At 40.2% G+C, this 13,502-nt stretch overlaps 1 protein-coding gene across 2 annotated transcripts in view; it reads left to right on the top strand.

Moving 5' to 3' along the window:
• Positions 1-1,650: 1,650 nt before the first annotated feature.
• The window catches only part of MAN1B1 (mannosidase alpha class 1B member 1), a 30,511-nt gene continuing 18,659 nt past the window's right edge, over positions 1,651-13,502 (top strand). For both annotated transcript variants that reach the window (XR_009960264.1, XM_062591151.1), the window contains exons 1-8: positions 1,651-1,858; positions 4,275-4,383; positions 5,030-5,166; positions 6,164-6,324; positions 8,027-8,136; positions 10,111-10,296; positions 12,323-12,471; positions 13,092-13,280. Coding sequence is in view for 1 of the 2 variants with exons in the window: in XM_062591151.1 (XP_062447135.1) it covers positions 1,727-1,858; positions 4,275-4,383; positions 5,030-5,166; positions 6,164-6,324; positions 8,027-8,136; positions 10,111-10,296; positions 12,323-12,471; positions 13,092-13,280 (1,173 nt within the window). In the remaining variant the exon portion in view is untranslated. The remainder of the gene's footprint in view (positions 1,859-4,274; positions 4,384-5,029; positions 5,167-6,163; positions 6,325-8,026; positions 8,137-10,110; positions 10,297-12,322; positions 12,472-13,091; positions 13,281-13,502) is intronic.

Here is a 13,502-nt window from a genome sequence, read left to right as displayed (position 1 = left end):
ATTATTTATTTATTTACAAAACTGCTTAAGTTGACTTTTACCCACTCACACTCATTTTCTTGTAGATACCATTCCTGCAGTATCACACCCACATGCTCACATGCACTGAGGCCCATTTTTCTCAAGTTGTCTGACCAGGGCTGTTTGTGTGTGATACAGAGGACAAGGAAAGGAATGCAAGCTGCTGAGTCCACATCATGTCTCTGGGGTTCTTCTTGATTGGTGATAACAATGTAGTCTTTAGACAGGTTTTCTGTATCCCTTAAGAGTCAACAGTTGCTAGTGGATGTTCCTTTGGGGTAGTCACCTTCCTGTGGAGCTAGCAGGAGAAGGCATGGCATATATGACATGCTGTAGTCTTGTTGCTGTCTTCCCATTGTCAGACCGTGGGGTCTTCTGCTCGGTGGTTTGTTCTGTGGCCTCACCAGAGTGCAGGCTCTCCAGGCTTGATGGAAACAACACGTTCGTGAACTTGATTAATGGGAATGGTGGTCTTTATTATCAGCACAGGCACTTCTTTTAATCCTTGTTCTGCTTTTTCTTCTGATGACTTTGCGTGTGCACTTTTCCATTTATGTTTTACTTGTGCCAATCTTAGTATTTCTGGCACTAGTCTACGATATAGCCTTATGACATGGAGGAAAAGAGAGGGATCCCAGCATCACTTCCCATTTTCTACCAAGATGGCTGAAGTCCTTATTGGACAGGGTCTAGCTACATGGAGAGAGCATCTAAAAAGCTGAGGTCAGTAAGGGGAGAGAAAGAAATTCTCATACCCCTGAAGCTCCACAGACACTGTCCAAAACGTGCTTGCATCAGGATGACTGGCAGTATTGTATAAAATGAAATATGAAAGTGATGTTGCTAATACATGCAGCAGAAAAGAACGTGCTCACCCAGATGTATTCATTGGCTTCTTGGCTTGTCTTCAGAGGCAAGTGGTGCAGGTTGGCTGGCTATTGCTAGCGCTGGCAGTAGTTTTGCTAACAAATCTTACCCACTGGGGACAACCCCCTGCTGAAAACACCATTCCTCCCGTGCATCTTCTGCTACCTTGCAGCGAGATTGTAGTATCGTGGGTTTTGGCCACGGGCAATCTTGTCAGTTAGGAGTTGGCCCTGAGGGTCTCTATGGTACCAGTGCTTGTGTGAGGAGATGTTGCAGGTGGTGCTTCTTTGCCCTGTAATGGGGGGAGAACAACATCCTGTGGGCAAGCCAGCTCCACAGTCAGGACTGCAAAGCCATGTTAGCTGGGGGAAGCCATTTCTCTCTGTGCCAAGAGCCACCAAAGGGCATTTAGACTTGCCACAGTGGCTTGTGCCACCATTCACCTTCCGCACCCTCCATCTCGAGCAGCAGAGGCCAGAGATCTGGCTCCGGGGGCAATGCAGGTAAAGGCTGCTGAGAGGTTTCATGCTGGCACTTGCTCCCCTTCCTGGCTGTGAGGCCTGGGGAGAGGGGATGGGAGGCGACGGGAACCGCGAGGCCATAACGGTCCAATCGGCGGCCTAGTCCCGCCGTTGTTAGGGTAAGGCAGTAGCAGGCCGTTGCTAAGGGCGCCATAGAGCTGAGGCCGTGTGCTCGGGCTAGAGCGGCACCCGGAAGCGGCTACTCTGCCCGCTCGCTCTTTGGCCGGGAGGTTGCAGGATAATGGCGGCGGGAGCGCGGGGTGGCGGGCGGTTCGGAGCGGAGGGCGGCGCGGGCTGGGGTCCCTGAGGCTGCCGCCATGTACTCGGCCTCTGCCGCCGCCTCGCCGCCGAGACGGGACTTCATCTCGGTGACCCTCAGCCCTGAGGAGGTGGTGGGGGCCGCTGGCTACAACAACAGCAAGGCCTGGAGGCGGCGCTCCTGCTGGCGGGTGAGGGCGGCCGGACTGGGAGGGCGGCCCGGCCGTGGGGCGCCGCTGGCTGCGGGTGAGCCCCCGGCCGTGGGGTGGAGGAGTGGGGGGGTAGGGCTGACCTGTGGGAGCTGAGCTGCGGGGCGGGGTGCCCGTGGGCAGGGAGAGGGGAGCCCAGGCAATGGGGGGGGGGGGGGGGACAACTGTGTGTTGGGGTGCTGCGCTTTGGGACCTGGCAGCGGGTTCCCCTTCTGAGCTGGGTCGGGGGTGTCTCCCCTGGGCAGTTGCGGGGGTTGCACCCGGAGATGGGGTTGCCTCAGGCTGTTGGACGGGGGGTGCTGCTGGGCGGTGGGCACCTGGCAATGGGGGTGCCCCCAGAGTTGGTGGGCTGCAGGCCCCACGTTGGGGGCCCTGAGGAGGGCAGTGCTGGGGTGGTGATACCCACCTGGTGGGGCTTGGTGGGCTGCAGGCTGGTTGGTGAGTGCTCCTCATTTTGCTTTTTTGTCAGCAAAGTGGGGTGTGTGTTTGGGGAATGAATCCAGCCCCTTACAGGTGAGGTAGAAAGGGGATTTGTTGGGGTCACTGCACTGCCTGGACAGGAGCGGAGGAGAGAGAGAACGTTGAGAGAACGTTTGGACATGATGTCTTTGCTCCCTATTTTGGGGCTTGGAAGAGGAGCCCTGTCCTCTACCCTGGAAGAGTAAAGGGAGTAGTCCCACTTCCTGTGGGAAGGTTGAGTGTCAGATGGTGGTAGCTGACAGGGCTTTATGGAAGTGATCTTATTTTCTGCTTAGGGGTAATGAGTGGTCAGGAAGCTTGAACAGCAGTGATCATCTGGTGCTAGAGAGATAGGGTGGAAAAGCATGATTCCGGAGAAGGAGGTGACCCTGCACCTTGCTGCAAAAAATGGGAGAGGAATGGCTACCTAGTAGAAACTTGCTATGCAGCCAGATTAAGAGTATAAAGCATTTCTTTGGGGACATAGGGTTGCAGCTCTTCTCTTACCTACAGTTTAAGGAAATGTGGTTGCAGGGTACAAGACATTTCACCCTTTTATCTTTTTTCTTTATCTGCCCCCCCCCCCAAAAAAAAAGATGTTAGTGAATGCAGTCATGGGGATGTATTTTTGTATTCTTGTATCTTTGGGATGGATAGGAGTGAAATATAGAGTAAATTGGACTTTTTCTTTCTGCCCTGAGTAAGTGGAGAGCTGCTGGCTTTGCAGGCATCCTTCTGAAATTGGGAGGTCGTGATGTAGTTGGCAGTGCCGATAGAGTCAAAGGTGAATGAGCAGGATCAGCATTTTGCTGTGTGCACAGGATCACGGTGCCGTCAGTGGTAGTAATGCATAAATGTATGTCGTGGGGCTTTGCAATGCGGATGCACTGACATTTCCTCATTGGAATATTTGCGATCTATGGTCCTTACTAAGAAGGTGAGAACTATAGGAAGTGCTATGGGGAACAGCCAGGTGCAGGAAACTGCAGAATGTTCCCAAGCATAGCTTCAGCACTGAAACTTCCCTTGCCAAATGCCAAAGAAAGTCATTAGAAGCAAACTGCTACTCTGGTACGCTCGGATAGCACTGTTATAAAACTAACAAAATAGTAATTTAACAGTGACTTTAGATCAAAGTGTTAAAAGACTCCAACTGCTATAAATGGGAAAATCTTCTCTGTTAGGCTAATGTAGCATTTGATGTCTGACTTAGTGCTTTTATTGTAAATACTTGCTTCAATTTGAAAAACACATTTTTGCTCAGTACTAATTTTGTGGATGTTGTGTTCTTGTCTTGTTCATTACACTGTTGGTTTAATTTATTTTAACATAGTTGGTGACTATATCTGTGGTGGCAGGCCCTAATTTGCATGATATTTTCACAAAGATTTTTTTGTCAGAGGCAAAATGCCTAAATTTTCTTGTCCAATTACCAGTGCTTAGCTTTATTTTGAGCTTATCTTCTTTGCTGCAATATCGTTTTTAGTTTTGCTGCCTCTTTCTTTTTCTATTTTTTTTCCTTACTTTGCATAATTCTTTCATAATACTTTGCTAATCAGAATGGAAGAGTCTCATGGTTCATTTCAAGATATACATCTGGGCAGATGCACAGGTCAGCCAGCAAAAGGTTGTGATGAAAATCAGTACGCTTCAGATGATGTGCTCTCTGGTAGTCTCGGCACTTAGCAGTCTCCAGGTTCTTGGAGCAAGAGGTTTTGATGTTTCTCTGAGCCTGTTGTGCCATATGCTGGCATGTTACTTTTCTGTTCTAGCATCAAAGAAAATAAGCAATGGACTTCTGCAGTTGGAAACAGAGGGTAAAATTAAACTTAATCACTTTTGTATGCCTTCCTCTTAATGAACTGATAGTAGTTTGTTTTTGAATGAGTGGGCTCTCTAATGTCATGCTAAATATTGTTATTTATTTTCTTTCCCAAAGAAATGGAAGCAGTTGTCTCGACTACAGCGGAGTGTAATTCTCTTCCTGTTTGCCTTCTTGGCAGTCTGTGGAGTCATTTCATATACAAACATGGGAGAGCCGTGGAAAAGTATGTGCTCTGTGTGGCTCAAAATTATCTGAATATGGTGTTGTACTTAAGAGATTGTTTTAGTTTTCTCAACTGATTTAGTTTGTATTGACAATGACTGGGTGTATTCATTAAAGTGTAATTGTTAGATAATTTTATCCTGTGTTTCAATGCGTATGCTTTCTCAGAAATGCTTCTAATATGCCTTTTAGTTGTTTATCTTGACTAGCAGCAACATTTTGTTGATTAAATTTTGGAGACCATGAGTGTGTTTGATTATGTTTTTATGTACGTATTGGTAATCCAAATATGCACACTGAAGATAAAATAATCCTTTCTTTGGATTTTAAATTCCATGCTTTTCTGATACATAAAGGCACATTTACCTTCAATGTTATCCTGCTGCTTGAATTGAAAAGTTAAAATAAAAAAGAAAAACATGCTCTTTTTAGCAGCCTCCTCTTGTATTGGATGTTTTATATATATATGGAAATGTTACTATCAAAAGACACTTTGTATCTAACAAGCAGTGTTTATTTACCAATGTTTCTTAAATGGAAACACTTTTTGGAGGTGCAAATAGTATATGAATGTTGCTGACTATCATAAATTTCTAGCTGAAGTCTAAATTGCTAATTCCCTGTGCTAAGCACTTTTTTGTGTCTAGGTGTAACAAACAAATCATTGGATGATCAGAGAATAGAACCAGAAGCTCCTGGGCTAAAGTTGGCAAATCCAGCTGTTTTACCAGCACCTGAGAAAGCAGATGCCAACCTTGGAGTTTACCCAGAACTTCCACCTCAGGTACCATAAGATGAAATGAGTTTTACAAACCTGCCAGAAAATTTGTGGAAGTTGCAAATAGTTCTTGGTTCTAACAGGTGTCATGGAAAAAGAAATTACCGCCCACAATAAAAATTTTCTGTGGATGGAATGATATCCTTCAGGAAGAGCTTTGGTTATGGTATAATATGTGTTGGCTTTAACTTGTATGCACTCTGACTCTAAAGAAGAGAGGTTGTGTGTGGTTCCTGGGAATTCTCTTGTTCTATTTGAAAGAGTTAGTCATTTCTTTAATGGGAGTGCTGCTGGATAGTGTAAGCATTTAGGAGGTGCTGGGTGGAAGCGAGCATAGCTGAAATCCTTGTATGTAATATATGCTCCTGTTTTGTTAGTGATAAGTGTTCAGTATGCTTTTTCTTAATCACTGATGTGCCTAGGAGCGAAGAACTTTAGGTCATGTTGACCTGTTACTTGAGGCTTCACTTTCCTACTGTAGTTTGTTTGGACTTCTAGTGCTGTTGAGTGCTCCAGATGTCAATCTTGCAGTTGCAAGGAGCCTAAATAATGTGCGTGATTGAGTATAAGACATAAGATACAATCAACATCACACTGAATTGTTGCTAATTATAATTAAAAATTTACTACACTTTGAAAAACGAAATCAAATATCTTTACACTGCTTTGAGAACACCTTACAGTAATTTCTTATCTGTTAGAAGCAGTGTGTATTATAGATAGTTCATCAGTGTAGATTTAACAACAGGATAGTTCTACCAAAAGTTTTTTTAAAAAAAGAAAATCTGGCAAGATCTTCAGCATACCCTCCATTATTCAAAGCAGAATTTGTGTGCTAGGATGATATCAAAATAAGATTTTTTGTTTGTTTTGTTTATTTTTATTTTTTATTTTTTTTGAGATTATATGTAACATTGGGATGCTTTGAATTATGAATTGGAATGTATGACCTCTGCAAATACCTAGCACATCTTGATTTTGTTTTTCTCCTTTATTTTCTCAGAAGCAGCCAAAGCTGCCTCATGCCCGCCGTGGTCCTCCTAATCTTCAGATCAAGCCACCACGGAGGGACGTGAGGCTAAAGACCCAACGTGATAACAACAAGGTTGTAGAAGAACCAGCCCAGGCTGATAAAGAAGAAAAAACAGAGAAATCTGTTATCAGGTAGAAATATTTCCAGCAAGTTACAGCTTTTCTCGTTTTGTTTTCTTCTTCTCAGCATGCTTTAGATGTTGCAGCAAAAGCTGTAAGGTCGTTTTGTTGTCTGTGCTGGCTGTTTTTTTTTTTTTTTGGGGGGGGGGTTGTTTTTGTTTTTTTCTTCCCCCTTCTCCCTTTATGTCTGTCTGTTCTTCGCTCTTGCCTGACAATTTTTGATATTGCTAGGTTAATTTAATTTGGGCAAGTATACAACTTTTCTGTTTTTATTATTTGTATCGTAGAACTCCAGAGAGGATTTGGAGCCCTGCTAGACTGTCTGTATTTCTAATGCGTTTATACACTGTTAGTGCCATGGAGAATTTTCAGTGTATATAGATTTCTTCCACTTGTTTTGTGGAAAATGTAAACACACAAGTATCAGAAAATAATAATACTGTCACAGGTGGCTCTGCCTTGGCCCAGACTTGAGAATTATACCAGTATCACAGTGTTGGTTAGAATTACAGTGGCAATAAATGTAGTAAGCCCAAGTGAAACTGGGAGAAGCTGTAGATTTTTAGCTGTGTAGATGTAATTGTATTAAGATATATGCTTACTCCTTTCTTGAAAGGGGATCAGTCATACCAGTTCCAAGCACCTTTATGTACATAAAAGTAATTGCTTTATCAAGGGACCTGTGGTACTTTAATTATGTTGATACAAAAATACAATTCTCAAAGATATTACTGGAAGTCTTCTGATTTGGGAATAACTGAAGGGATATAACTTTGATATAGGAAAGACTATTAGAATTTCAGCAGAGATGCTTAGTATGTGAGAGTGCTAGACTTCATTTTAAGAAGTATTGTTCCTGTTCTTTCACTGATGCTATTGCTGGTAGACTTAAACCAGTAGTAACAATTAAGAGAACTTAGGAAAGCAATTACAGCATAGTGAAGACTTGTTACAAATTTTGAGAGTGAATAAGAAAAAGAAGTGATTGGATTTATGTAAGTCATAAGGTATGCTAACTGTAAACAGTGCATACTTTAAAGATTCCATAAGCCAAGGTCCATTAGCAGGTGTATCATGAGCTCAAAGTTAATTTATTTATTTATTATATATGGTCAAGATTAGTTGATCTTGACATGAACCTGGCAGGATCTGAGTTCCATTTCTGAACACTGTTCTGAAAGTGTTCTGAAACACTTTTCCTTCAAAAAATACTTAATAAAACTTTTTTGAATTGTTATATGCTTCTGTGTTGGTGGAAAGGCTTGTGAACCCCTTGACAGTAAAGCAAGTACTTTAAATGGCTACTCCTTTGTGCTTATCCGTGAGTTCTTAATGGTGTTCATTTGTATGATGCTAATTTAGTGTTAGTGGCTTTTCTGAACATTATAGTTCTGAAATGGAACAAAATACTTCAGATATTTCTATATATTTTAAAATTTCTTTGTTAAATTCCATTGTCAAGGTATTTAATAAAATCCCGAGAGCTGTAAGACACATTTCTTAATTCAGTAAAACTTCTCTAGTGCAGTTGAGTTTTTCTTTGAACTAAACAATTAGCTAGTGAGCAACACAGTTATTTTGATCTTGATATAAAATCAAACTCCTATTTCATCAAATATAGTGAAAAATAGGATATACATAGATAAGTCTTGTTCATTTGCACAATTTTCTGTAATCAAATTAAGTACTAATTTAAATTCCTTGTGTCTTGCAGTTGGAGAGGAGCAGTGATAGAACCTGACCAAAGCACAGAACCTCCTTCTAGTAAAATAAAAGAACCAGAAAAACCTTCATCTATGGAAGCTGAAGGCCAGAAAGAACCAGGTAAGTAGCATAGTTAAAGATACTTTTATCACTGACTTTCATGGTCAAAGTTGTACAGTTCCTTCTCTCCCCTCCACTTTTTTTTTTCTCCAGTTTACGGGGAAAAAAACCTGATGGGAGAAGGGCATAGGAGGGAAAAATTTTATAGGAAGAGATTATTTACCTAGAATATCAGAGATTTCAGTGTCCTTATTATACAGTGACAACCTACATGCTTGTTAGTCTTCAGAATTTTGGTTGAATTGCAGTCTCAGTTCTCAATATTGAATAAGGAATATTCTGATGCCAAAGTGCAGTTTATCCGATGTGACTCTGTGTTTGAAGATTACAGAGTGCATATTACTTGATTCATGTAGCTCACTGCTATTCTCGCCTCTCCTAGTGTGTTTGTGTTTGCTTCTGAAAAATGTGTTGGATGTCATCCCTCAGACGCTGCATAAAATGTGTTCTCTCTCACTTTGTTATCAGGACCATAGCTGCAACGGGGTTTGTTTACTTATGCATATATTCCCGTGCTATATATTTTACAGCAGCATTGTTTCCACTGATATTTTGAAGCAATATGATCTCAAGCTGGAGAGCCTTTTGATTTGGGGCTTTTTTGTTGCTTTTCCAGAAGATAACCCCTTTATGTTTTAGGGGATTGTAGATCTGCCCTCAGTTTCATCCCTTGTCTTGTGAATTTTGTGTATTTTCCTTCATTGGTATCTTTTCAACCCATAGAAGAGAAACCAGAAGAATGGGCACTGAACACGTGCACTATGTATTATTATTATTTTCGTTCTTTGTTTATGGAGGGTGTACACTTTATTTGGGTGTCTTACCCACTTTTTTTGCTTTCTTTAAACAAAGTGACATTGAAAATAAATTTCAGTACCAAATCTTTGAAATCTGTCCTCTGGGAAAAGGCAGACATGCCTATCTCTTCTCCATGAGAGAGTAGTTTAAAGAGAGAGGGCTTGAACGGGATGATTTCCTTTTCCAGCAGTGGTTTTACTTTCCCTGGATTGCAGAACAAAAGGAACTCTCTCCTTGAATTAAGTTGAACTGTTTTTAAGGCTTACCAGGAAGCTGCAGAAGTTGTTTTTTACAGTTGCTGTCCTTGTGGAACCTGTTGTTTTGCTTTCCAGGTTCATATGAGGAAGTTCGGGTATGATAAACCCAGACACTGAAATAATATAATGTAATGTATTTGGCTTGTGTTAGTTAAATATAAATGGTGTTAGTTATACTGCTTGATGTCTTCCACTCTAAAATTATTTCTTCATTAGCTTATAATTTTGCTAAACTTCAGCTAATGGGAATTGACAGTTTTCATGCTAGATATGTAACACAGGCTCAATTTTTATAGTAAATCACAAACATAAATTTCAACCATTTTAGGTAGTAGAAAAATGGAAAAAGACATGGCTTTGCTCAATATAGAAGTGTCGATTTTTTTTCCTTTCTTCTTAAAACAAAAGTTCAAGAGAAATCGTATTATGGAGCTGACGTTAGTAGAAAGGAATGAATAAGGCATGGAAGATGAAGAAAAACTGATACGTAGTAAATTAGCTGAGGACTATACTTTTAAGCATGTGTGTACAACAGTTGAATTACAGTTGATTAGGTAATCTTAATTCTGGTATTTCCTGACTTTCAGGTATTTGAGCTGAAATGATCTCATCTGGAAATTATAAAGCATTAAAATGATCACAAGCATTTGGAGAAATTACTTTTTTGTCAGGGTGAGATCTCTGTTTCCACTTAGCTGAACTGCTGACTAGAAACACTGACTGCTTATTCCACAGAGAAAAGGCTACACTGAAACAGAGTAACCTGACAATGTTTTTTCCTTTACACTGATCACTTAATTTTGGGGGGAGGGAGGAAGGAAATCTCAATTTGAGGTAGAATTCAGCATAACAATGTTTGGTGTGGCTGTATAACTCTGCTACCGAAGTCTTGAGCCAGCAGCTGTTTTTCCTTTTGTAGTGCCCATAAATGAACGTCAGATGGCTGTGATAGAAGCATTCCGCCATGCCTGGAAAGGATATAAGGATTTTGCCTGGGGACATGATGAACTGAAGCCTTTGTCCAAATCTTACAGCGAGTGGTTTGGACTTGGGCTTACTTTAATTGATGCTTTGGATACCATGTGGATTTTAGGCTTAAAAGAAGGTATTTTTTTTCTCCTTTTCTAAATCTTTCTTTAAAATAATTTCTTATTATCTGTTCAGGCAGTATGTTCAGACTTCTTTGAAGAGAACAGTGATCACATGTTGGATGAATTAAATTTTTCTATGAGGGTAAATATGTATATTAAAAATACTCCAAACATACTCAAGGATACTGTTACTCTTGGATAAGAATTTGAGCCACAAACAAATCACAAATAACTGTGGTTATTTCTGCTGGAAAGTGAGGAATGTATTAGTAGGCCACCTGAGTTTGTTTCTGTACTAAATCCCTGGTGTTATCTTTGAGGCATTACACAGCCCATCAGCCTTATGTCATTAGCCTGGACTCTCCGACTTTTGTTTTATGATGTCTAACAACAATATTCACTATGTAGTTTTAAGAGGTTAGTTTCTCTAAGGAGTCAGTGCAGGGAGAAAGAGAGCGTTCAATACTTTTTTCCTGAACTACTGTACCGTATTTTTTCACAATTCGTTCTGGAAGTGACTGTTTTCAGAAGCCTTTCCAACAAATTTTAAAAATGAAGCCAAAAATTCTGCAATCCTTTTGCAGAGAACTTGCTTAATTAGTCTTCTAGAGGTTTTTTTTTTTTTTCTATTTCTTTCCCTTTTTTTATGCAGTATTTAAAAATTTCTGGAACTGGGTCTGTTTAACCTTGGTAGACAGCTCCCTTAGTAGTTTTAGAAAGGATGCATTTTTTTCACCTGTCAAGACAGGAAGATAAGAGCTGCAAATAAGGACACAATGAACAGTGGAAGCTTTTTCCCACTTCTCTCTTTCCTATCTTTGAAGTTTGTGTTCATGTAAGATAACAAGTCAAACAAATTCCATAGCATGAGTCACCAGCTCTAGGCTTGAGCAGGCTATCTTGAAGTGTTATGAAGTTAACAGTGCTGCTTTTTTTTTTAATAAAAAATTAATTGTGAACTGATAGAGCTTTTAAAACAAATTATTAGTGATTTAGATGTGTTGAAAATGGATTCTGATTGAAGTTTTTTTTCATATTTTATAGCAACTCTCCTTTTACTCATTGCTTTACAAAGCTCTTGGGGTTTCTTCTGAATAACAGATGCTATATAAGTGGAAGTTCTGTTTGAGGTTGCTGATCTTTCTTACAAGCTGATGCATACTAAAGCTCTTATGAAAGAGGACCTTATATTTTTCTATCACATCACATTGCTATGTAATGTCTAACAACACAGATTTTCTTCTGTGGTTATCTCAGAAGACTTACCATATTTCCTCAACACCCAAGAAAACTCAGAATTTGCAAAACTGCATAGATTTTTTTTTTCCTGGCTGGTGTGGTTAAAACAGATTGATCAATTCAGAGTAAGTTATCACAGATTTTATTCTTAAAACACAGTACATGAGAGTTGCATTTTTTTTCCTTGTGAGGATGCAGAGGCATCCTTTCATTAAGAGTCTCCTGTGCAATACCTTGCATTTCTGGGGAACTGGTTGTTCTTCGGTGACTCCTCACAAGTGGGCTTTTCTCTCTGGCAGGTGTGAAATGATTTGAAGTAGCTTAGCCCTCAGTGTTCAAAGCATCTCTTAACTCACCAGAGCCTGTGAAACGTGACAGTAACGACTGTTAATTGAAAATGTTATGTTATGTTGACAGATATCAGCTTTGATTTGAGAGGACTGAATTTTAAAGATCAAAAAGGCTTTTGTGGAAGTGTGACTTATTATCTGCCCAATCAAATGGATGGTCTTGAAAGATCTCTGTATCTGGATGATTTTAATAGAGATTTATTTATGTATTTATTTATTATTGTTAGGAACTTGTTATTTTGCTAGATATTTCTCTTTGTACACATCTGCGTTGCACACTAAATAAGAATTTTTTGCACTTGTGCTCTTCATTTTAATTTTCTGCTTAAAACTACAATCTTTTGTATAGATATGAGTAAACTACCTTGGATATATGGAATAGTAATGTTTCTAGTCTGGTTGGTGGAACGTGCTGGAAATTCATCATAGATCTTCCTTTTATGTCTTGCAGAGTTTGAAGAAGCAAGAAAATGGGTAGCAGACGATTTAGTATTTGATAAAAATGTGGATGTGAATCTCTTTGAGAGCACTATTCGTATCCTGGGGGGCTTGCTGAGCACCTACCATCTCTCTGGAGATAGCCTCTTCCTGGAAAAAGCAGTGAGTGATTGAGTCTTACAATTGAAAGTGGAATATGTATCTTACTGGGCAAAGATGAGGGAAGATGCATCAACAAGTTAAATGTTACCATTTTTTTTCATGTATGTTTCATCTTTAAAACAATGGGAGCATACTTGTTTTTAATCTTCTTAGCCTGTGCTTTTGTTTGCTGCCTGAGTAACATCAGAGACATGCTATGTATTATTAGGCATACTTAGAGATATGACTATTTTTCCTTAAGAAAGGGCTGAGAATAGTGAGGAAACTTACGAAGGAAAAGAGAAAATAGCTGGCTAGAAAAGAGCAGTAATTGTCATCTTCACCTTTTCTGTGCATCCTAACAGCTGTTTTAAATTAGTGCTTCTCTAGGTGCAGATTCAGTGATTTCAGAATTTAATCAGGTGCTATAGGGCTTGCAGAATCAGCTAAGGCATACGATACCTGGAACAAGGTGGAAACTTGGTAGTCCTTACGGTGAATGTGCCTATGATCTTTTTTGACTTTCTTATACAGTCTAAAACTCAACTTTTGTCCTTTTTTCTTTTTTTTTTTTTTTGTCCCTGCCTGCTTGCTGAAAAAAATATAATTTTTCTGTCCTGTGTTTTTGGGGCTTTCTTTAGAAAGACATTGGGAGCAGGCTTATGCCAGCATTCAACACGCCCTCCAAGGTACCTTACTCTGACGTCAACATTGGCCGAGGCACTGCACATCCACCTCGGTGGACATCAGATAGCACTGTGGCAGAGGTGACCAGCATTCAGTTGGAGTTTAGGGAGCTCTCTCGTCTCACCGGAGAAGAGAAATTCCAGGTATGGGAGAACCGCTCCCTATCTACAGTACCACCTTTAATTCACATGATGTGTGTGAAATCTCAGTGATGTTAAATGAGTTGTGAGACGCTAGCGGAAGAAAGGGATAGAAAAAAAACATTCAGATTCTTTTTTTTTTTTTTTTAATATAACAAAAGGAGTAGTGGAGGTGGATAATTTTTAATAATAACTTTTATATTAGCTTATCAGATTTATCAAACA

The sequence above is a fragment of the Rhea pennata genome, chromosome 18 (assembly GCF_028389875.1).
Source record: "Rhea pennata isolate bPtePen1 chromosome 18, bPtePen1.pri, whole genome shotgun sequence".
NCBI lineage: Eukaryota > Metazoa > Chordata > Aves > Rheiformes > Rheidae > Rhea > Rhea pennata.
This window is presented reverse-complemented; position numbering and strand designations above follow the sequence as displayed.